The sequence below is a fragment of the Pipistrellus hanaki genome, assembly GCF_964339955.1.
Source record: "Pipistrellus hanaki genome assembly, chromosome: 1".
In the NCBI taxonomy this organism is placed as follows: Eukaryota; Metazoa; Chordata; class Mammalia; order Chiroptera; family Vespertilionidae; genus Pipistrellus; species Pipistrellus hanaki.
In genome coordinates, this window is record NC_140503.1 from 20,570,377 (window position 1) to 20,592,657 (window position 22,281).

General features: G+C 39.5%; 1 protein-coding gene across 19 annotated transcripts in view; it reads right to left on the bottom strand.

Moving 5' to 3' along the window:
* Window positions 1-22,155, bottom strand: part of TTLL5 (tubulin tyrosine ligase like 5) — a 233,887-nt gene extending 211,732 nt beyond the window's left edge. For all 19 annotated transcript variants that reach the window (XR_014795749.1, XR_014795750.1, XM_084892419.1 and 16 more), the window contains exons 1-6: window positions 22,030-22,155; window positions 20,519-20,688; window positions 14,574-14,680; window positions 8,382-8,464; window positions 6,504-6,610; window positions 5,626-5,756 (exon numbers count right to left, since the gene is read on the bottom strand). Coding sequence is in view for 17 of the 19 variants with exons in the window: in XM_084892419.1 (XP_084748545.1) it covers window positions 5,626-5,756; window positions 6,504-6,610; window positions 8,382-8,464; window positions 14,574-14,680; window positions 20,519-20,592 (502 nt within the window). In the remaining 2 variants the exon portion in view is untranslated. The remainder of the gene's footprint in view (window positions 1-5,625; window positions 5,757-6,503; window positions 6,611-8,381; window positions 8,465-14,573; window positions 14,681-20,518; window positions 20,689-22,029) is intronic.
* Window positions 22,156-22,281: the final 126 nt, after the last annotated feature.

The following is a 22,281-nucleotide window of genomic DNA, read 5'->3' on the forward strand; positions in this document are numbered from 1 at the left end:
TTTTTGCTTTTTCGGTGCTTCACTTTTATCACATTGTTGAAATTCCAAATACCAAAGATTTGTCTTTCACATTAGGCTTTTATCCTTAATGTGTTATATATAATTTACACAACTTTACTAATAAAGTCCTATAATACAATAGAAACTTATTTACATATATATATATATATATATATATATATATATATATATATATATATATAAATCTAAGGGACAGAACAACTGGTTTTCCCCAAAGAAAAGAAAGAACAAAGAATTCTCCCTTTGCTCTTTTTTCTAGGTTCTAAAAACCTAGGTGGTTAGGAAGCAAGAAAAATACGAGGCAAATGCAGGTTGCAAAGCTTGTCAGCCTCTCAAGATAAGGACGTACTATACAGGGTCTGCGAGCCTTCTAGTGTCTCCCAGGTTCTACAGTGGCAGCCTGTGCAGTCTAATGGAAAAGCCTCTGGACCAGAGGTAGAAAGATCTGGATTCGAATTCTGGCTTTTAAACTATGGGAACTTTGCTTAAACCGGTGATCGGCAAACTCATTAGTTAACAGAGCCAAATATCAGTAATACAGTGATTGAAATTTCTTTTTAGAGCCAAATTTTTCAAACTTAAACTATATAGGTAGGTACATTGTTATTAACTTAATTAGGGTACGTGGTATTTTGTGGAAGAGCCCTCAAGGGGCCAAAGAGCCTCATGTGGCTCGAGAGCCGAGGTTTGCCGACCACTGGCTTAAACCATCCAGTCCCTTATCGATACTGAGAAAAGACTGATAGTTGCCAGAGGGAAGGGCGTTGGGGGACTGGGTAGAAAAGGTAAAGGGATTAAATACAAATTGGTAGTTACAAAACAGTCACGGGGATGTAAAGTACAGCATAAGGAATACAGTCAATAATATTGTGATAACTATCTAGCGTGCCAGGTGGGTACTGGAAATATCGGAGGGAACACTTTGGCAAGCATATGATTGTCTAACCACTATGTAGTACACCTGAAATTAATACTAAGTAATATTAAATGTAAACTGTAACTGAAAAAATTAAAAATTAAAAATAAACTGTCCAGTCTCATCTTCAAAATGAGGGGGTTTGGTCTGATTTGCTAAGTTCTCTTATAATGCTAAGTATTACGATTCTGAAAATTTACTGACTGCTTTAAAATCTAGCTAACTGCAATTAATGAGAAGTCAAAATTTTGCTCATTCCTTAAAATTATTTCTCAGCCTCTCTTACAACTGAAGGTGACCACAGGACACAATTATGACCAATTAGAAGTAAGCAGCAATCTGCTGGGTTTGGGAGAGAAGTTTTGCTTTTCTGACAGTGGTGCCACCCTGTCTTTCTTGTTTCCTTCTTCCGGCCGAGAAAGCTGTCCACTGGGCCACATGTGGCTGGAGCTGCCAGAGAGTACTAGGTTCCTCAAGGCCACAGCCCTCCAATTCTACTACACACTGCAACAAGCAACAGTGCACCCGAAGTCTTATAATCCTCACACTCTAATTACTGGCAATATCCAGGCTTTGACATCCCTTGAGGTACCGTGTTTCCCCAAAAATAAGACATCCTCCGAAAATAAGACCTACTTACAGGTTTCCTTCTGAGTGAAATATAAGGCATCCCCCCGAAAATAAGGCCCCCCCCCAGGCTAAACATGAGAGATTTGGTCCACTGATTCTGAAAGAAATGGAGTCACAAGAAATTTCACCAGGAAATTCAGGAATTGGATTGTTATGATCATGTTCCAGAAGATGATGACGATTGCCATTGAATAAATGAGTAAATTCTTGATATTGTAGGATTCACAGTTTGTCTGGTTTGTGTTGACAACTACCGTACTACCGTACCATATACAGGTAATAAATTTCCTTTATTTTCATTTAACAATAAATGTGTACGTATTCTTCTTCATGGAAAAATAAGACATCCCCTGAAAATAAGACCTAGCGCATCTTTGGGAGCAAAAATTAATATAAGACATTGTCTTATTTTCGGGGAAACAGGGTAGCAATATCCAGGCTTTCACATCTCTTGAATTACGTAGTGGTTGGTCTCTGGGCTAGATTCTACAGAGATGGGTTTAAGGTTTTCTCTTCTTAGAACAAAAGTCATAAATTCATGAGATCCAGCTTGGCTGATATCTCAGCGTCTTTAGGCAATCTTCATGCCCGTTGCTTATCAGTTCTCTTTCAAAGGCCCCACACAAACTAATTTCATAATTTTCTGTCCCTCTCAAACACCCGAACCCATCCGTAGGCCCTTCATTCCTGCATGTGTCCTCATCACCCTACACCCCAAGAGGGCTGGGAATTTGTTTCATAAACCCACTCACCTGCTTTGCTATCTAAAATCTTATCTGGGTCATCACTTGGCCTTCTTCCTTTCCTTGTTTTAGGGGAGAGACATGCCCACCTCCTTCCTAAAGCTCACCTTCCACAGGGGCTCTTGACTTAACCCTCTCCTGCCTTCTCGGGACGTCAATCCATTGTTTGTAACTTTGAGCTCTTTCCCCTCTGATTTCTCTGTGGTGTGGCTTCTCATTATTTTTCCCTCCCTTGGTAATCATATCCACCTCCATACCTGCAAATACCAGAATCTATATAACTGGCAAACTAAAAACTGCCTTTACGACTGCTGCCAAGCATCATGACAAGGATGCCTACAGACACCTCAAATCCAAACCTCGTCCAAAATTTAATACTCTCCCACTTTAACATCCTTTATGTTCCTGGTTCCACTCTCTAAATAAAGATGTAATGATGTTCCCAGCTCTCCAGACTCACGCCTTTGGAGATATCTTTGACCCCTGCCTTACTACTAGCAGTCAGATGGCAATCCTTATTTATTCTTCTGTTCTTTCCATTCTGGCCTTCCAGCTGTGTCTAGCTACACTTCCTATCTGGATTATTCAATAATCTTCAAAGTGACTACTGTGTTTCTGCCCCCTGCTCCCTCCAATTCATTTCATGCAGTTATTTTTGTAAAGGCCACCCTGTTCACCTTTTTTTCCTTCTTGAAAGTCTTCTATTGCCCACATTCAAGTAAGCAATGGAGGGTCAGAACACAAAAGTCATGGAGAAAACGAAATTTCCAAGTTATGACATGTGAGGCAGACACCAAAGGAAAAGAGAACTTAAAACAGACTTTATCAAAAAGGGGAATGTCTCTTTAAAATCGATGGGCTTGTCCCTTGTATGTAAATTTAACAATACAATTAAGCTAATGGTGTTGGATTTCTTCCCAGTGGATTTAAGTTTAGAGGTCATGAACTCAGGACAACTGGCAAAGAATGTCTAACACCCTGGCAAGACTGAAACCAAGGAGATTCCTCTTTGCTACCACATCTTCCCTGCCTTCCCTCTTCCACAAACTGTGTGAGTCCCTGCTGGGATTGTTGGGTGGCAATGGCAATAGGTGATTTGTTTGGGGGACTGAGGTACACTTGGGCCTGCAATAACTGCCCTGGGGCTAAATGTGGTGGCTGTGTGTTGCAGCTGTATTAATTCTATGTGTTCTACTGACCTTCTGAATTCACGTTTGTTAAAAGAAGAACACATAAAAGTTTGAGTAATTGCTGAAGGACCAATTCTACGGAAAGACAGGTCAGGCTGGACCTGATGAAGGAACTGATGAAGGAACCCTAACTCTACCCAATCAGCTGAATGAGCTTCCCCCCCAAAGGGTAGGGAAGAACAGCGGAATAGGCAACAGCAATTTACATTCCTTTAGTCTTTAGTAGAACATTATTCTGGACTTTAATTTCTCACCAAGAATCCAACAACAGGAGGAGTTCATATTGGGAACTGTTTTAAATTGCCAACCTGTTAGTTGAAGCATTTTCAAGCTATCGTGTTGGCTTATTACAGAAATTTTAATTTTTATTATGTATTGGTATATTTCAACATAACTTGAAATAGGAAGTAACACTGAACATTTATTGAGCTCCTATAAAGCACCATTCCAAGTGCTTCCATGTGTTAACCTATTTAAACATCCCAACAACTCTACAAGGTCAGTCCTGGGAACAGTCTTTTTACAGAGGAGAAAGTTAAAGTACAGAGAGGTTTAAGTAACTTGGCTAAAGTCACATAAAAATTCTTGACTGCAGATTTTCAGTTGCGTGCACTGTAGTATTGAAGTTAACTTCATTCATCTAATTAATACTCACTACGGACCCATTTCAGAGCCCTCTGTGGGCAAACACTGAACTGCCAACCTGTGGACCCAGCAATAGTGCCATCAGAGGAATGGCAGCCTCAAGGTGGAGCCTGGGACCATCCCTGAGGACTTAAGTCCCAGAGAAGAACACTCCACCGGGTGACCAGACCAGATTCTTAAGTCCAACTGGTAAAAGTACCAAAGTCAGGAAGTTTAGAGAGACCTTGCTTTTCCTATCCCCGTGCTTCCTCTACCCTGAAACAGAAACAGGTTCTCCCTTGGACTTATCCAGAGGAAAACTGTGTTTCTCCTCTCTGTCACACCGAGTCCTCTGTCATATCCAATCCTCCTCACAGACGTGACTTCTGTCGCTGGCGATACTGGGAAATGACCACTGTGTACGTACTGCCCGGGGTCTTTAGCCATAAAGTGCAGTGGTGAAGAGCCTGGCCCCTGAAGCCAGACTGTGGCTAGCTTACTAGAGAATTTTTAACTTTTATTATGTAGTAACATATCTCAAATATCCAAATAGGAAATAATATGGAACATTTAGGTCTGAATCCTATTCCTACCATTTGCACAAAGTTCCTTTACTTCTCTGTATCTCAATCTCTCCATCTGCAAAGGTGGGAACAATAACATACCTATCTCAGAGTAGAGGTGCCACTTAGAAGAGGGCCTGATAGGAAGGAAATGTTCACTAAGTGTCAACTATTAGTGATATTATTATTTAAACTCTCCCAGACCTGCCTCACACCTTACCTGTGCACTAAGCCCACTGAGTCAGGCTCTGTCCCCCAAGGAAAGCCTGAAACAGCCCACTCCTCTGCTTATACCTGGGGAGGTAAGTTCACCTCAAGGCAAAAGAAATAAGAAGCCCACTGACACGTGGATGCAGGCCCCATGTTCCTATCTAGCGTGACCAGCAACACAGCTGCCATCTGGATTCCCAGTTGGCTCCCAAGGATGCCTTCCAATTAATTAGTGTGAACTCCAAGGAAAAACAGTGATTCTAACTGGTACTGCCAAACACCAAAAGATGCATGAGACTGCTACCTCGAAGAACACAAGTCACACAAATAAGTCCAGAAATGAAGGGGACAGGAATATTCCCTAAATGGCAAGAGGAAAAGAGACACCAAAGAGGATAGAAATGTAGTTTACATGTAGAGGTACATACATCCCTGCATGTGCACTAACTCTTGTCAATGAAGAAGAGACTGTGTACAAGACTAGAGCACATTTACATGACACCAATGTGTCCTACATAAATGATACTGATGAGCCTATCTAAGAATGAATATACAGGTACACAGAATAAAAACCGTTTTAAAGTTATCTCTGTAGCTGTTTTACTAAAGAAACACAAGTTTTTTAAGGATTTGAAAAACCCTGATTGGTGACTGACTTGAGGCAACCCTTGAGGTCCTTCTGCCCCAAGTTCAGTTCCTGGGGATGGGCAGTGAGTCAAAGCACTTACTACAGAATTCTGCGTACTCAGCTGGCAGCAGGAAGGTCTGAGGGAGGATGTGGAAAGCCTTGAATCCATGCGTATGCTGCATCCGAATGATGTTTTTGTACAGTCGGTCCTTCCGGGTTAGTTCATATGACCTAAAAATCATAAAAGTACTTCCATTTCAGTGAACTCCGACTCAGAGGTGATCCAGTGTTATCACACCCTGCAGAGTTCATGTTCACGGTTCCAGAGCAGTCGCTGAGAACAGTAGATCCCAAATCTATCACTGTCAACCCCAAAGGTTTTTTCATCATTTTCATGAAATGGATTTCTTTGGTCAGGGTTAGTCATTAAGGTATACATTATGTACAGTAAAATTTGCCTTTTTTAGTGAATTATTCTGAATTTGAACAAACACATGCAGTTATGTAACCACCACCACAATCAAGGACACATGAGCTGTTTCCACTTTTTGGAGATTATGAATAAAGTCACTATAAGTAATTGTGTATAGGTTTTTATTTATTATTATTACTTTTTAATCCTCATCCAAGGATACACTTTTTTATTTGATTTTAGAAAGAGAGGAAGGGAGCAGGAGAGAAAGAGAAACTTCAATGTAAGAAACACTGATAGAACCCACAGTTTAAGTTACATGCCCTGACCAGGAATCGAACCCGCAACATTTTGGTGTATGGAACAATGCTCCAACCAACTGGGCTACCCAGCCAGGGCATGGATTGTACTTTTATTGTTATCTCTAGGAACTCTTTACCTAATCCAAGATCTCAGAGATTTTCTCTTATGTTTTCTTCTAGAAGTTTTAGTTTTAGGTTTTATATTTAAATCTATGACAATGTCAGGTGCCTTTAAAAGGAGCAAGGTGGCTATAAGAGCATTACCTGGGAAAATGGTTAACCTTTTGTGCTTCAGAGAGGGTGCGAAGTAAGAAGGGCTTCAGGTGGGATCCTGTCCACATTAGGTTATAGTCAGTGCTGCTTGGGTGAACCTGAGGACAGATAAAAGGACAAGATAAAACACGTCAGAGATAACCCCTCTCCAGGAAGAGCCATGCAGAAAAGGCCAGAGAGATTTTTCATCCACAGAGTACTCATGGGGGACCCAGTTAGGATGTGAGTCTAGCAAGACAAAAGTTAACACATAGAACATGGGGATAATCAAGTTTAAAGAATTAGAGATTGGGAAAATCCCAGACATAAAAAGTAGAATAGCCTGCTAGTGTGGCTCAGTGGTTGAGCACTAACACATGCACCAAAAGGTCACTGGTTCGATTCCTGGTTAGGAACATGCCCAGGTTGTGGACTTGATCCCCAGTAAGAGGTGTGCAAGAGGCATCCAATGGATGTTTCTCTTTCATCTATGTTTCTATCTCTTCCTCTCTCTCTAAAAATCAATAAAACATATTTTTAAAAGTAGAATAAATTAATCCTTCTATAGAAGTCCACAATATCTCTTAATATTTTTGCATATCAAAGTATGAGAAAAGGGCCCAACTCCAAAACTCCCTTTTCAGAGTAACCTTTTGTTCTTGCAGATGCTGCATATAAAGTACTGACCAGAAGTAAAAACTTATATAGTAGCAAACCAACTTAGAATCCACTCATTCGGTCATTCATAATAATTTATTTGTACATTCATTAAACAATTATGTATTCTGTGCATATGATGTGGTAGGTGCCAATTAAGACCTGGAGATAAAATAGCAGCAAGACAGAATATAAACTGGTACCAGAACTTCAAAATGCCTAATTCAGACTTCAACCTAGGATAAAGAGCTAGCAAGCATACCTTTATCAATTGTCTCAAAATCTCTACAGTGGTCCTTGCCAGTTTGGCTCAATGGATAGAACTCCAGCCCTTGGACTAAAGGGTCCTGGGTTCAATTCCAGTCAAGGGCATGTATCTCAGTTGCAGGCTTGATCACTGGCGAGGCAACCAATCAATGTGTCTCTCTCACATAGATGTTTTTCTTTCCCTCTGTCTCTCCCCTCTCTTCCACTCTCTCTAAAAACCAATGGAAAAATATCCTTGGGTGGGGATTAACAACAACAAAAATCCCTACAGTGGAAATCGGTCCAGCATTTTTGCCTGTCCCTTTTGATGTCAATATCCCAATTTTCCCCATTTACTTGGGGAATCACATACTCTTTGGTTTTAAAGGACCTGCCAATCATCTGTCCCTCTCTTCTCTAAGAAGTGAATCCATGACCCAAGCTGGGCCAGTCATTCTATCTTCAGAATATGGTTCTTGAGTGAAGAAAGGCACAAGGACAACAAATAGAGTTGAGTCACTTCCACCTCAATGCCTACAGGAGATGGTCCTGAAGCTTTCTGTCCTAGATTCCTGGAGCTTCCCGTCTCTCTCCTTCCAAAGGCTGCCTCTTCAGTTTTTCCTGATTCTGCTAACCATCTTAGGTACACTTTTCCTACAAATCCCTTTTGGTTTAAGTTAGACAGTTTCTGTTGTTTGCAATCAAAGAACCTTAACTGGGTAACAAACAATTCCTTATGGGCAACTGTGCCTCTAGCCTAAGCCTATAAACTTAGCACGTAAAAAAAAAACAAACAAAAAAAAACAAGCTTTTAATTGTGGAAATGTCTTCCTTGTATTGCATGGAATTCAATGCAAGTTCTCCCATCACCACTAAGCATTGGTCTCATGTACTTTCTAGTGTTGGCATGGGTAAGTAACTGAGAGTCAGGTGGCTAGGATTTTCAGCTTCTGGACAGATTAGGTGAGGTAGTCAAAATGAACTTACTTCATGAAATCCATGGGCTGTCAGAATGCTGCGTACCAGGCGACTGTCTGTTCGCACAATCTTGTAGGACAAATGATAACGTTCTAAAGAAAAACACAGAATCAAGTTCAGTAACCAGAAAGTTCACTGTAGAGACAGAAATAAACTGATTAACCCCTTCAATGGCAACATATGTAGCTTGCCCTACTGTCAGAAAATTACAGCTGTACTGTTGAATATGGTAGGCACTAGTCATGTGTAACCACTGAGCACTTAACTAGTGTGAGAGAGTAACTGATTTTTTTAAAATTTAACTTTAATTAATTTAATTCAGTTGGAAAACTTGTCTGGAACAACCTGAGTATAAAAATTGATTTTTAAACTATAACATTTATGGAACATATGTTTTTATGGATTTCAAAGACGGAGAGAGAGAGACATCAATTATGAGAAACATCAATTATGACAATCATCAATCAGCTGCCTCCTGCACGCCCTCTACTGAAGATCAAGCCCACAACCCGGGCATGTGCTCTGACTGGAAAATGAACAGTGACCTCCTGGTTCATGGGTCAATGACTGACCACTGAGCCGTACCAGCTGGGCTCATTTATGGAATATAAATTCAGATCAAGTACTCCTAATAAAAATTTTACACCATACTAACATGTGCTATAAATGTAAAATACACAGGATGTAAACTACCGCAGTGATTTTTTCATAATGAGTAAATGTGGAAAAGGTATTTTGGATTAAACAAAATATATTAAAACTAATCTCACCTATTTCTGTTTACTTTTTTAATGAGGCCTAGAAATTTTACATATGTGGTGTACATCATATTTCTATAGGTTGCTGGGCTATACAAATGCAAATTATGAAACTGACACATTAGAGGCAAATTATAAAATTATACTTCATTCTATAAAAGATTAAACTGAAAATATCTGTTGCCTATAAAACGACATCCCATTTACATGTTCAGTTTTGTGGGGGGAACAAAGGATCGAGTGAGAGGAAGAAATATGTTCCTAGAATATTTAACAAAGCATATGAAATCATATTGTACCAAAAATTTTAACAGTGAATGCAATGAAACATTTACTAGATAACAGAACAAACAAGGCTGGCACCAAACATGAGATCAACAGAAGATAACTAATGCCCCAGATACACTTCCCAAGAGGATTTAACCACAGGATTATGATCTCAGCAGATCTATGTCAGCTATTTAGGAGAGCAGAGAGAAAAAAATAGGCCAAGAATGTTTAACAATTCAGAAATCTGAGGCAGCAACTACAAAAGTCATTTAAACTGTTCTTCACATAACAGAAGGTGGAAAAAAATTATTAAACAACAAGGAATGAGGAAGATAAAGAAAATTCAAAAACAGAATTTGAGAGAAAAAAATTTAGTGGCTTTTTCTTTAATCACAGGAATTGGGGGGGTGGGGGGGGGGCGGAGAGAAGAGCCTAAAATCTTACAGGTTCTAGAAAAGTCATTGCTTGAGTAATGGAAATACTACGTTGATGGGTGCTAATTTCCAGTATATGTTAGGTATTCTAAAAAGGAAGGGCCTACCCAGCCAGTGTATCTCAGTGATAGAGTGTTGAAATATGAACCAGAAGGTCAGGTTCAATTCTCGTTCAGAGCTCATGCCTGGGTTATCAGCTCAATCCTAGTTTGGGATGTGTAGGAAGCAGCAGATCAATGATTCCCTCTCATCACTGATGTTTCTATCTCTCTCTCCCTCTCCCTTCTTCTCTAAAATCAATAAAAATATATTTAAAAAAATAAAAAGGACGTGTCTGCTCATTGCCATGAAATAAATAAATTTATGTGACAAGCACCTCAAAAAAAATTATGTTTGGAAGGAATTATTTACTTCTGTTTTTTTCAAACCAACATTTTGACTCATGTCATATTTTGATTTTGAGGGTGTTTCTCAGTAAACGTTAGCAACTCTTCAGTTGCTCAGAATTCAGAGAATATAAATGAAACATGTCCCTTTAAGTGGTAACCTAGCAACTTGCTGAGGGTATAATAACACAAGGATCCCTAGGAAGAGAGGAATATTCAATCCCACCATCTTCTTAAACCCTTGGCTCATTATGGCAAGGACAGACCTTAAATTAATCTCGAAGTACAGCAGGTTCTATTCAGAGTGTGTACTATGTGCCAAACATAGTAACATGTATTTCTCACAATGCCTGCAAAATAGGTATTATCTCCACTTTATTAGCAATGAAATGAGATAAGATGGCTTCACAGATGAATTTTATCAAACATTTAAAGAACTACCAACAATCCTTAAAACTCTCCCAAAGAGAAGGGAACTCATTCTCTGAGGCTAGCATTACCTTGATACCAAAGCTAGATGAAGGTATCACAAGAAAACCACAAACTCATATCTCTCATAATTACTATGTGAAATTATCAACAAAATACTAGCAAACCAAATCCAGCAGCATATTAAAGGACAACACCATGACCACATGGGATTTATCTCAGGAATGAAAGGGTTGTTCAACATACAAAAGCCAATCAATGCAATCCACCATATTAAGAGAATGAAGGAAACAAAACAGAATCATCTTAAATAATGTAGAAAAAGCATTTTACAAAATCCAACACCTTTGCATGATAAAAAGAAAACAAAACAACAACAAAAAACAACACACACTCAATGAAAGACTAGAAGGGGATGTTTTCAACATGCTAAAGGGAATTCTGCGAAGCCCACAGCTAACATCATACTCAATGGTGAAAGACTGGAAAGCATTCCCCTTAAGATCAGGAACAAGACAAAGATCCACCTTTCACCTCTTCTACGCAACACCACTAAAAGTCCTAGTCAGTGGTTGGCAAACTCATTAGTTAATAGAGCCAAATATCAACAGTACAACGATTGAAATTTCTTTTGAGAGCCAAATTTTTAAACTTAATCTTCTAACGCCACTTCTTCAAAATAGACTCGCCCAGGCCATGGTATTTTGTGGAAGAGGCCAAAGAGCCACATGTGGCTCGTGAGCCACAGTTTGCCGGCAATGGTCCTAGTCAGAGCAATTAGGCAAGGAAAGGTAACAAAAGGCATCCACGTTGTAAGGAAAGAAGAAAAATGGTCTCTTCTGGCAGATGACATGATCTTATATACAGTATAGACAATGCAAAAGAACCCCCAACACTATAGCTAATAAATGAGTTCAGCAAGATTTCAGAATATAAGGTCAATATATAAAAATCTACACACTGATAATTAACAACCCAAAAATAAAATAGAGAAAACAATTCAATTTATAATAGTACCAAAAAGAATAAATTATGTAGGGATAAATTTAACCAAAAAGCTTTAAGACTTGTACACTGAAAACTATAAAACACTACTAAAAGAAATTAGAGAAGATCCAAATCAATGGAAAGACATCCCTTGTTGGTGGACTGGAAAACTTTTAAGATGGTAATACTCCCAAAAGCAATTTATAGATTCAATGCATTCCCTATCAAAATTCCAAAGGCCTTTTTGCTGGTATTAGAAAGCTTTATCCTAAAATTCATATGGCATTGCAAGGGACTCTGAATAACCAAAAAAAGAAAAAAAAATCTTGAAACAGAAGAACGAAGTTAAAGGATTCACATTTTCCAAATTCAAAACTTTGTACAAAAGTACAGTAATTAAAATGATAGGTACTGGTATAAGGCTAAACATACAAATCAATGGTCTATTAAGAGCCCAGAAATAAACCCATACACCTACAGACAACTGATTTTCAACAATAGTTCCAAAAGCATTCAATAGAGAAATAACAGTCTCTTCAATTAATTATGTTGGACAACTAGATATACACATGCAAAAGAGTGAAGATAGACCCTTACCTCACATTATGTAACAAAAGTAATTCAAAATGGATCAAAGGCCATTTATCTCCAATACAAGAGCTTAAACCAGTGTTTTTCAACCTTTTTTGGGCAAAGGCACACTTGTTTCATGAAAAAAATCACGAGGCACACCACCATTAGAAAATGTTAAAAAATTTAACTCTGTGCCTATATTGACTATATATAAAGTAATTCTCTTGAATAGGAATCAAATAAACACAAAGAAAGTATTTTATAATTACTTTATTATGAAATATTAAGTAAACAAAATAGTGAAAAATTATAAAATTCTTGTCTTGTCTGCACCTACGGCACACCAGGCAACATCTCGCGGCACACTAGTGTGCCGCGGAACAGCGGTTGAAAAACGCTGGCTTAAACTATATAACTCTTAGAATAAAGCATGGGGATCATGACCATGGGTTAGGCAATGGTTTCATAAATATACCAAAAATATAAGCAACAACAGAAAAAAAAAAAACAGACAAATTAGATGTTATCAAAGTGAAAACCTTCAGCTCATGAAAAAATACTATCAAAAAGTGAAAAGACAAACCACAGAAAAGTATTTGTAAATCATATATCTAATAAAGTTCTAATATTCAGAATGGTTAATGAATTCTTATTACTCAACAACAAAAAGACAAGCAATCCAAATAAAAATTAAGCAAAAGCCTTGAATAGGCATTTCTCTAAGGAAGATATATTAATAACTAACAAGTACATGAAAAGATTCTCTATGTTGTCCAGCCGGGGGTTGAGCGTCAACCCATTCACCAAGAGGTCCCTGGTTCAATTCCCAGTCAGGGCACATGCCTGGGTTGCAGGCTCAATCCCCAGTAGAGGAATACAGGCGGCAACCAATGGAGTTTCCATCTCTCCCTCTGCTTTCTTCTCTCTCTAAAAATAACTAAAAATATATATTTTTTAAAAAGATGCCCTATGTCATTAGTCATTATGGAAATACAAATCAAAACCACAATAAGATATTTCACATCCACTAATACAATGATAATATAAAAAAACAAAATAAACATTAGTGAGAATGCAGAGAAATTAGAACTCTTATATATTGTTGATGGAAATGTAAAACAGTGCAGTCATTGTGGAAAACACTTTGGCAGTTCCTTAATACGTTAAACATAGAATTACCATACAATATAGCAATTCCATTCCTAAGTATATATCCAAAAGAATTGAAAAACTAATGTTCAAGCAAAAACTTAAACATTTTAATGTCCACAGCAGCACTATTTACAATAACCTAAAGGTAGAAACTATTTACAATAACCTAAAGGTAGAAATCAGTTGGTGAATGGATAAACAAATGTGGTATATGCATACATGGAATATTATTCAGCCATAAAAAGGAAGGAAATACTGCCCTGGGTGGGGGGCTCAGTTACCCCTGAGTGTTGTCCTAATACCCCAAGGTAGTGGGTTCAAGCCCTGGTCAGGGCACATATAAGAATCAACTAATGCATAAATAAGTGGAACAACAAATTGATGTTTCTCTCTTCCCTTCCTCTCTCTCTCTCCCACTCACTCCCCCTTCCCCTCTCTCTAAAATAAATCAATAAATTTAAAAAAGAATGAAGTACTGACACATGTACAATATGACTGAACCTTAAAAACATTATGCTAAGAGAAAAAAGCCAGACACAAAAAGTCACATATTATATGACTCCATTTATATAAAACTAGAGGCCCAATGCGCAAAATTCACTCAAGAGTAGGCCTTTGCAGTCATGGTGGCTGCCTGGATCCCTCCCTCACAGCCACAGTGGCTGTAGCCCCAGTGGTTTCAGCCCCGATTTCTGGAAGGTAGTTCAGAAGGATGTCTGAATGGCCGTTTGGTCAATTTGCATATTACCCCTTTATTATTATAGATATCCAGAAGAAGTGAGTTCATCGAGACAGAAAGTAGATTAGGGGCGGTCAGGGGCTGGGTATTAACTACTTAATGGGCACAGGGTTTACTTTTGGGATAATAAAAATGTTCTGAAACCAGATAATGATAATTGTTGCACAACACTGTAAATGTACTAAATGCCACTGAATTGTGCACTCTAAAACAGTAAGTTTTGTTTTGTATATTTTAACTGATAATAAAATAATAATAAGCACATGTATACTTAACTCTGAAAAAAAATTCAAAAGTAAAAAAAAATAATATGCAGAAAACAATTCCAGAAATGCTAATAAACCTTTCAAGTATAATAAATATAATCTTCTCACGGCCAAGACCATTTCTCTATCTATAGTTGTCAATTTCTGCAGGACAAGGTTGCAAGAGCCATGCCCCAGCCCTACCATCTGTGGGGAAGTCATACTCACCTCCAATTACTCGAATATTGTTGTCCTTGGTCAGAATTGCCTCGGCATGGAATACCAAAATTGGAATTCTCCTGCAGCCTCCAGTCCACATGATACATGGATGATCCCTACAACCATAGCAAAAAGTTTTATTAATTTACAACTCAAAATCTGAATTAACTGCTGAACCAGATAACTACGGTTGGCTGCTTAAAACTTTACCCTCCTTCTGAAACAAGAACCCTAAATGTCCTATGGGAAACATTCATTTTCCATTTTTAGCCATGTGGTTTGTTTAAAATTAATTCCATCACTGATCCCGGGACGAGTCTTGACTGGCTTCAGCCAATTAGGACATTCTATCCCCCAGTTATAGTGGCTGTTTCAGGGATGAGCACATAAGCCAATTGGAGCCAAGTGAAGGTCAGATGACATGTGGTGAGACCCTCTGACAAAGCAATGCTTTTTCTCTTCTCTGGCAGCTACAGAAGAGATGGCCTCTCTTTCCCTTGACGGTGTAAGAGACTGAGAGGGCTGGAAATGCTACTATCATTCTATGATCTTGACATCTCCTGAGTCTGGAGATGCTAGTAAAGGAGGAAGTCAGTGGGAGCTTGATTAAAAGGAGAGAAATGAGATGCTGAGTGGCACACGTAGAGCTGCAGAATCAAGTCTTCCCTAAATATGAATGAATGAAGTCCCTTTATTTTTAAGACAAAAAGTAACAATTATGTTTTAGTCCCCAGTATCCATAAAGAATCCTAACAAATAGATTCACAGTAATTTATATATCCCTTTGAAACCCTATAGTCATTTTTTTTTAAATGTTTTTATTGATTTTAGAGAAAGAAAAAGGGAGAGGGAGAAAGAAACAGTAATGATGAGAGAGAATCATCCATTGGCTGCATCCTGTGTACTGGGGATCGAGCCCAAGACCAGGGCATGTGTCCTGATGGGGAATCAAACCATGACCTGATTCATGGATCAATGCTCAACCACCCACTGAACCACACCAGCCTTTAGGCAGGGGTCTTCAAACTACGGCCCGCAGGCCACATGCGGCCCGTAGAGGAGTCTGATCCGGCCCGCCAGGTTTTTTGGGCAGTGAGCCCAGCCGAGGTGTTACAGTAGGAATTAGTAGTTCATATAGTCCGGCCCTCCAGCTCTCTGAGGGACCGTGATCTGGCCCCCACTTTAAAAAGTTTGAGGACCCCTGCTTTAGAGCCATTTTTTAAGGTCATTTGGTGACCCATCTTAAAATTCTGAGCTAGGAAACCAAATTATTACCAGTACCCCAATTAAAACCACATATTTTAAATAAAGCCTTACTAAATGCAAAAAAAAGATATTTTCCTCCCGAGAAGGATCTCTTGCATTATTTTCTTTCCTTAGCCTCATAAAATATCAGTTTAATCAATTTACAAACAGATTAGGAAACTTGAACCTCCTCAGTGCAGGAAGGTAGAATGGGAAAGAAATTACCTGAGTACCTACCATGTGCCAGGAAATAAACTAAGAGCGTTCATGCTATCTCACTTACTCCTATTGCCCCCACTATGAACTGAGGAAAAGGTGTTCAGAGAGGTGTTAAGTAATTTGCCCAAGATTGAGTAAAGGATAGATATATGAACCCAAACGTCTGTGCTCTTTCCACCCTTCCATCACCCTGATTACATTTCGGTGATGTTCTGTATATGGAACACCTTAAACTCAACTCTTTGGAAACTTAAACTATTAAATTTATTAAATGGAATAAGACACACTGAGCCAAGATTCAGTTCCCTCTCAAAAAATCACATGGCCACATCCTTAACCACAAATCTCAAGGCCAAGTCAGACCCTCCCAACCCAAGTTTAAAAATATACATACTTTGAATGAATAGGCTGCAGACTACCAACTTTAGAAGGCAGCCTTTAGACTTGGGAATGAGCTGCCAAAAGCCTTTTAGTGAGAAAAGCAGAAAACACCATACCGAGCTCATTTCCTGCTTTGTAGAAATGGAATGTGGATGCTTCAAGTCCTTGCTTTGACCTGGGTGATTGTGCCCACTTGTGAGAAAAGCTGTTTTTACAGGGTGCATTTTGTGGCAAAGATTTTTTTTATTTTTCTAGCTTTTTTAATCTTAAACACCTATAATACGGTGGGTAAGGGGTCAAGCTATTCCTGTGATCTCTTCCAACTTTAATTTTTCCACTATATTTCTAAGACAGAGGATAGAGGGGGGAAAAATAGGCTGCCTATCCAAAGTCTTGGACAGAAACTCTGGAAACTATAGAAACTCTGGAAACTATCCAAAGTTCCTTGTCAACCTGGCATTAACTACAAACTGACACCACTGTGCCTTATCACTTACACACAGTGGATCACTGTGATAAGGCAGGGCAATCAGAACACAAACAGCAGGTACACAGATGAGAAGAGCCAAGGCCTAACTACACTCTGTGGAAAGCCACATCTCTGAAGGAGAAATCTCTTCACTTACAACCCATAACAGAGATAAAAGAGGTAGCAGACAAGTTATTAATTCAATAAGGTCAACTACAAAATACTTAAGGCAGATGCTCAATTGCCATGCTCCCACCAGGTGGTGCTAAAGGGAAACGATTCCTCCGATTAGGAAATTAAAAATTGGGACCTTAAATTTTCTTTTGCACCAGAAACTGGAATAGATTAAGAAAATATGCCTTACAGGCATGAAAGGACAGCATATTTGAATGATTAATTATCAAAGTAGACCAGTTTTATGGTTGACTTTGAGAACCTAAGAACGCTTTGGGTTTTAAGAAGCAATTTCATGAGGAATGTATTATTCTTCACTCCTGGGATGCAGCCTACATAACTCAAAACTTCCACCCTTATTAATACCACTGTCCCTGCTGGAAATGCCTTCCCCAAGTCTCTGTACATTCAATCCCACACTCCAAGGCCTTGGCCCGCTCCCCCAGCCCCGAGTGATGCCTTCCTTCTCTCAACTCCTGGACCACTCATTGTATAATCACTTGTTCATGATCTTTTATTTTTTCCAAGTAAATGTTGATGATCAACTGACCACATTTTTATTAGAGAAATTAAAGTTACTATTTTTTCAGTGACAAAAGCAGCATCAAATCTTTTTATGAAAGTTTTCATATTTATAGTATATAAATTTGAATTTGGGACCCCCAAGCAAAATAGAGAAAAAAGAACCCCCTTTACATTTACCATTTGAAATAATGCCATGCAAAACAAGGACTGCCTGGACAGTTTCTAGTCCTAAAGTCCAGGCATTAACTACTTTAATACAGTCAAGGAATTGAGAAGATCTAACAGATGTCCTTGGATATGCATCTTAGGATCAAATCAACTTTCTTAGATGATTTAAGGCCTTCTAACTTCCAAAAAAAATTTAAATGTAAGCCTGTTGCTCTAAGTGTGAACAAGATTGACTTAAGATTCCTAATGTATAAAACAGACAAGATGAGCTGATGGAGCAAGATTAACCATTGAAATTCAATAGTAAGATTGTGAAAGAAAGCAAAACAAAACAAAAAATAAAGAAACTTCAAAAGGTCCATGAATTTGGATTGGGGGGGACAAGGGAAATGGGGGAGGGGGATATTACACTTTATTTCACTAATTTTTACTAGAAATTTAACATCTCTCAATTATTAATATAGGCAGCAAAGCACAGCATTATTAGAATGGTCCGAAATTAGATTTTTATACCATTTTACAGTTGATGCCAGTATATTAAAACATCACTTACATTTATCACCACTTCTAAGTTGTGTTAGTTACTAAACCTGCCACTAGATACCTGTGATCACAGTCTTCCCCATCTGGTGTGATGAGGCTCCAGGGGTCTTCAAACTACGACCCGCGGGCCACATGCGGCCCGCAGAGGAGTCTGATCCGGCCCGCCAGGTTTTTTGGGCAGTGAGCGCAGCCGAGGTGTTACAGTAGGAATTAGTAGTTCATATAGTCCGGCCCTCCAGCTCTCTGAGGGACCGTGATCTGGCCCCCACTTTAAAAAGTTTGAGGACCCCTGGGCTGGACAATGACTTAGCATCTCTCCTCCAAGCTACCAAGTGGTGACATCACACCTTGGTAGTCCAGACATGTATGAAGGTCCCAGCATTCCCCACTTCTAAGTGTTAATCAAAGACCACACCACAGTGTAATGATCTTACACAAACTAAGCAAAAACAGTCTTCATGCTGCTGTCTTTAGAAAATAAAACTTAACTTCCCCACATTTTAAATGAGTAATCTTGTTATTTAATGTATAAGAAAGCACAAAAGAAGCAAGAAAACAAAACTGTAATATATAAGGAAGCACAGCTTACTCTATCACACGTAACTTTTTTAAATAATTTGATAACCGCATTTCAATGTAATTGGTATTTTTTATGACACATATTTAATTTTAAGTACTTAAACATATTCTGACAAGGGACCCACAACATTAAAAAAGTTAAGAAAGTCTGATCTAATGTGATCTAAATCATACATTTGTTTGTTCACTCATTCAGTCAGTCAGTCAGTCAGTCAGCAAGTATTTATTGAGTTCCTACTATAATACTAGGTTGAACTATTTGAAATTGTCAATATTTGACTGGTTTTGACCTACCAAAATGGCAATTTCATGAGGTTCAAACTAATATAATACATCCTTGTCAGGCCCAACCTCTAACCCCACTAAGCAGGAAAATATTTATGGAGTAAAACAAGGATCTTAAAATTAGAAAGAGTGATGCTTGGAGAAGTTAAAATTTTATGAAATGAGTAGGAGGCAGCACACAGAAAGCAAGAAGTCATAGGAGGCAAATGGCCAGAGGGAATTGTCCATTTAATTATCCTGAATGAGGATGACCCAAATATAATGTCAAATCTCTGTTACTTTCTACAACCTAACAGTGACGAGAAGCCTTTCCTCAAAGCTTTATTAATGCTTCAATAATTTTCTAAAATTATAATATCAAATAATGAAATCTTCCACTTTGTAATAAGAAGTCCACTTTAAGCTCAATATTAAAGCAAGTAAGAATAGTATCTTATATGTGTACCACACTTCACAATTTACAAAGTAATTTCATAGACATTATTCTATTTGATCCTAAACACACTCCGACAAAATAGCCTGGGAGATATCATCCCCATTTTCCAGGTGACACAGCACATATCCAAGGGGACCTGCAGAAAATCTTAAAAACTATTCTTAACTGTAAGCCAGCTTTTCTCTTTGTTCTCTGTCAAGTAATAAGGTTGGAGGAGGCAGAATAGCAAAGTGCTACAAAATTCAGTAAAACTAGGTCTGAATCCCAATCCATCACTTACTCTCTACACATCCCTGAGAAAGTCCTTTGGTATTTGTGAGGACAAATTTAATCAAATGGGAATAATGGCATCTTCAGATTAAATGAAATACAATAGTTAAAGTCCATATCATCATCTATAGCAGCTGCTCTTACCACTAGCACTTACATTTCTATTATTTTGAGTCCCTTGCATAAAAGAACTCAGAAAAACACTATCATTCAACAGACCCAGCAAAGGCTATAGCATTCTAATATAAGGCCCCACAATGACTCTGGTAAGTCACCTGACCTCTTTCTATTATAATCACTTCATCATTGTAAAAAATTTTGAGAAAGTAACATAACCAGTATCACAGTGTTTGGAGACCTACTTTTCTTCACTATCTAAGCATTTCAAAATCTCCTATGTTAGAAGCTCTGATCAGAAGTTTACTAAGAGCTCCTAGCTGGAACACCTAGAACCAGTGTTTGGTCAATCACAGAGCCTTATATCTCATGTCAGATAAGGATGAAATAATAAGATTTTTAGTTAGATCATGGATAGAAACTAAAACCAGAATCAGGCAACACCAAAGGAAGGAGAGTGGGTAAAACAATGTGTGTAAGTAAACGAGAACCATTTTCCCATCCTAGAGGCAAAGGTTCAAAAGCAGGCTGGCTACTACTTACTCTTGGCCTATAGCCTCCTCATCCTCTGAGGAAGATGCTGTTTCCTCCAGGTCCCGGGCCATCACGATTGGCATTTCCTTTAGGGTTTGTCATGCAGTCAGCAGACGGGGGGCCTCAGAGACCTTTCTTTGCAGAGTCACTGGATCAAACAATTTGGGTGGCACAGATACCTGTAGGAAAGCCACATGATCTGAATCACGATGTAAGGACTATTTGTTCATGACAGCTGATGATCTTCCAAGCAATGAAAATGAAGAATCTTTACTTCACTAGTGCTCAACCTCTAGGTGCTTACCTTCTTTCACAGTGCCTCACATATGCCCCCCCAAGATTTTGTGTTTTTCTTTGTGTGGGTGTGTGTGTTTGTGTATGTGTGTTTGTTTTTGGTTTGTGTGGTTTTTTTGCCCAAACATACTGTCTGTCCACTGTTATCTGAAGAACTGTTACTAAGTTTGAGTTTTTCATTTTTCTTTTATATACAGTATCGAACATGCACCAAAAGGACAGACTTATCTAACTTTTAGGGAAGTCTGAGATAGGAGGGTGGTTGCCTGAAACATACATTCCTTGCTGTTAAAACCTGACCTGGGTTAAAAGTAAAAACTCAAGATTTAAAATACTTGTAAATATTTATGTGGCCTCTATGACAAACGCACAGATAAAATGCCGTCAGGTTTTCACTAAAATTCAGCTACTGAGCCAAAAGATGAATAATCTCCGGAATCGAGGTCATAAATAACCGGGGAGAAAAAATGTCTTTCCAAACACTCAAAAACGGCTGTCCCTTGCTAAAAATCACAAACCATGAATTGAATCTCAAAAAGACATTAACAAATGTGGATGTTTTCCATTTCTAACTTAAAATTTATCCAGGGGGTAAAAGTATATGTTTGCTGTGTTTGCCTAAGGAATAGAAAATAGATCAAGAAAATGAAAACATTTAAAGGATCATAATCCCACAATTCAGAAATAACCACTTGATGTAGATCTCTCTAAACCTCGTTTTGCTATGCATTCCCAGATACGGTAAAAATTATAAACGGAACCAAAAATGCCGGCCCCCCGATAATGATCCCTAGAGATCTCCAGCGGAATGGGCAACATCGAACAACCCCCAAAGGCGTTCTTCCGAGGATCCCCAATGGGATGTTCTCCATCTTCCCCAAACGTTGGCACTCCTTTCCATTAAAACTGTCTGTACCAGGCTGCCTGCAGAGCGGGGAGAGACCGGACAGGGCGTTCGCAATTAGGTGAAGGACACTCGCCCAGCAGCTAAAGGGATCAGCCTCTCAGCCCGACCCCTGTCTGGCTCACCCCAATGCCGGGCAGGTCCGCCGATGCGCCCCCGCGGGAAGGACGCGGGCAGCTCCGCCGCAGCGCCTCAGCCCAGCGCGCCCGGAAACCTACCGCAGCCCCCGGACTCGGAGCGGGAAATGCAGCGGACGGCGCCCGCCCAGACCCGGGAGCGCACCTCCCTCGGGTGGGGGAGCGCGCCAAGCGCAGGCGTTTACCTGTCTCATCTTCCCATGGCTCGGGGCGGGCCGGCGGGGAGCGCGCTCTGCGCCTACCTCCCTCCTCCTTCCCAGCCCGGCTCACGGCGGCCGCGGACGGCTGCTTCCCCGGTTACTACAACAACCAACCAGCAACCGCCCGCTCGGGGCCACTGCGCATGCGCCCGCCACCCGGCGCCCACAACGCTCCGGGCTGCGGGCGCCGACGGATGTCGTCACCCCCCGCGCAGCGCGGGCTCGGAGACCACTCTC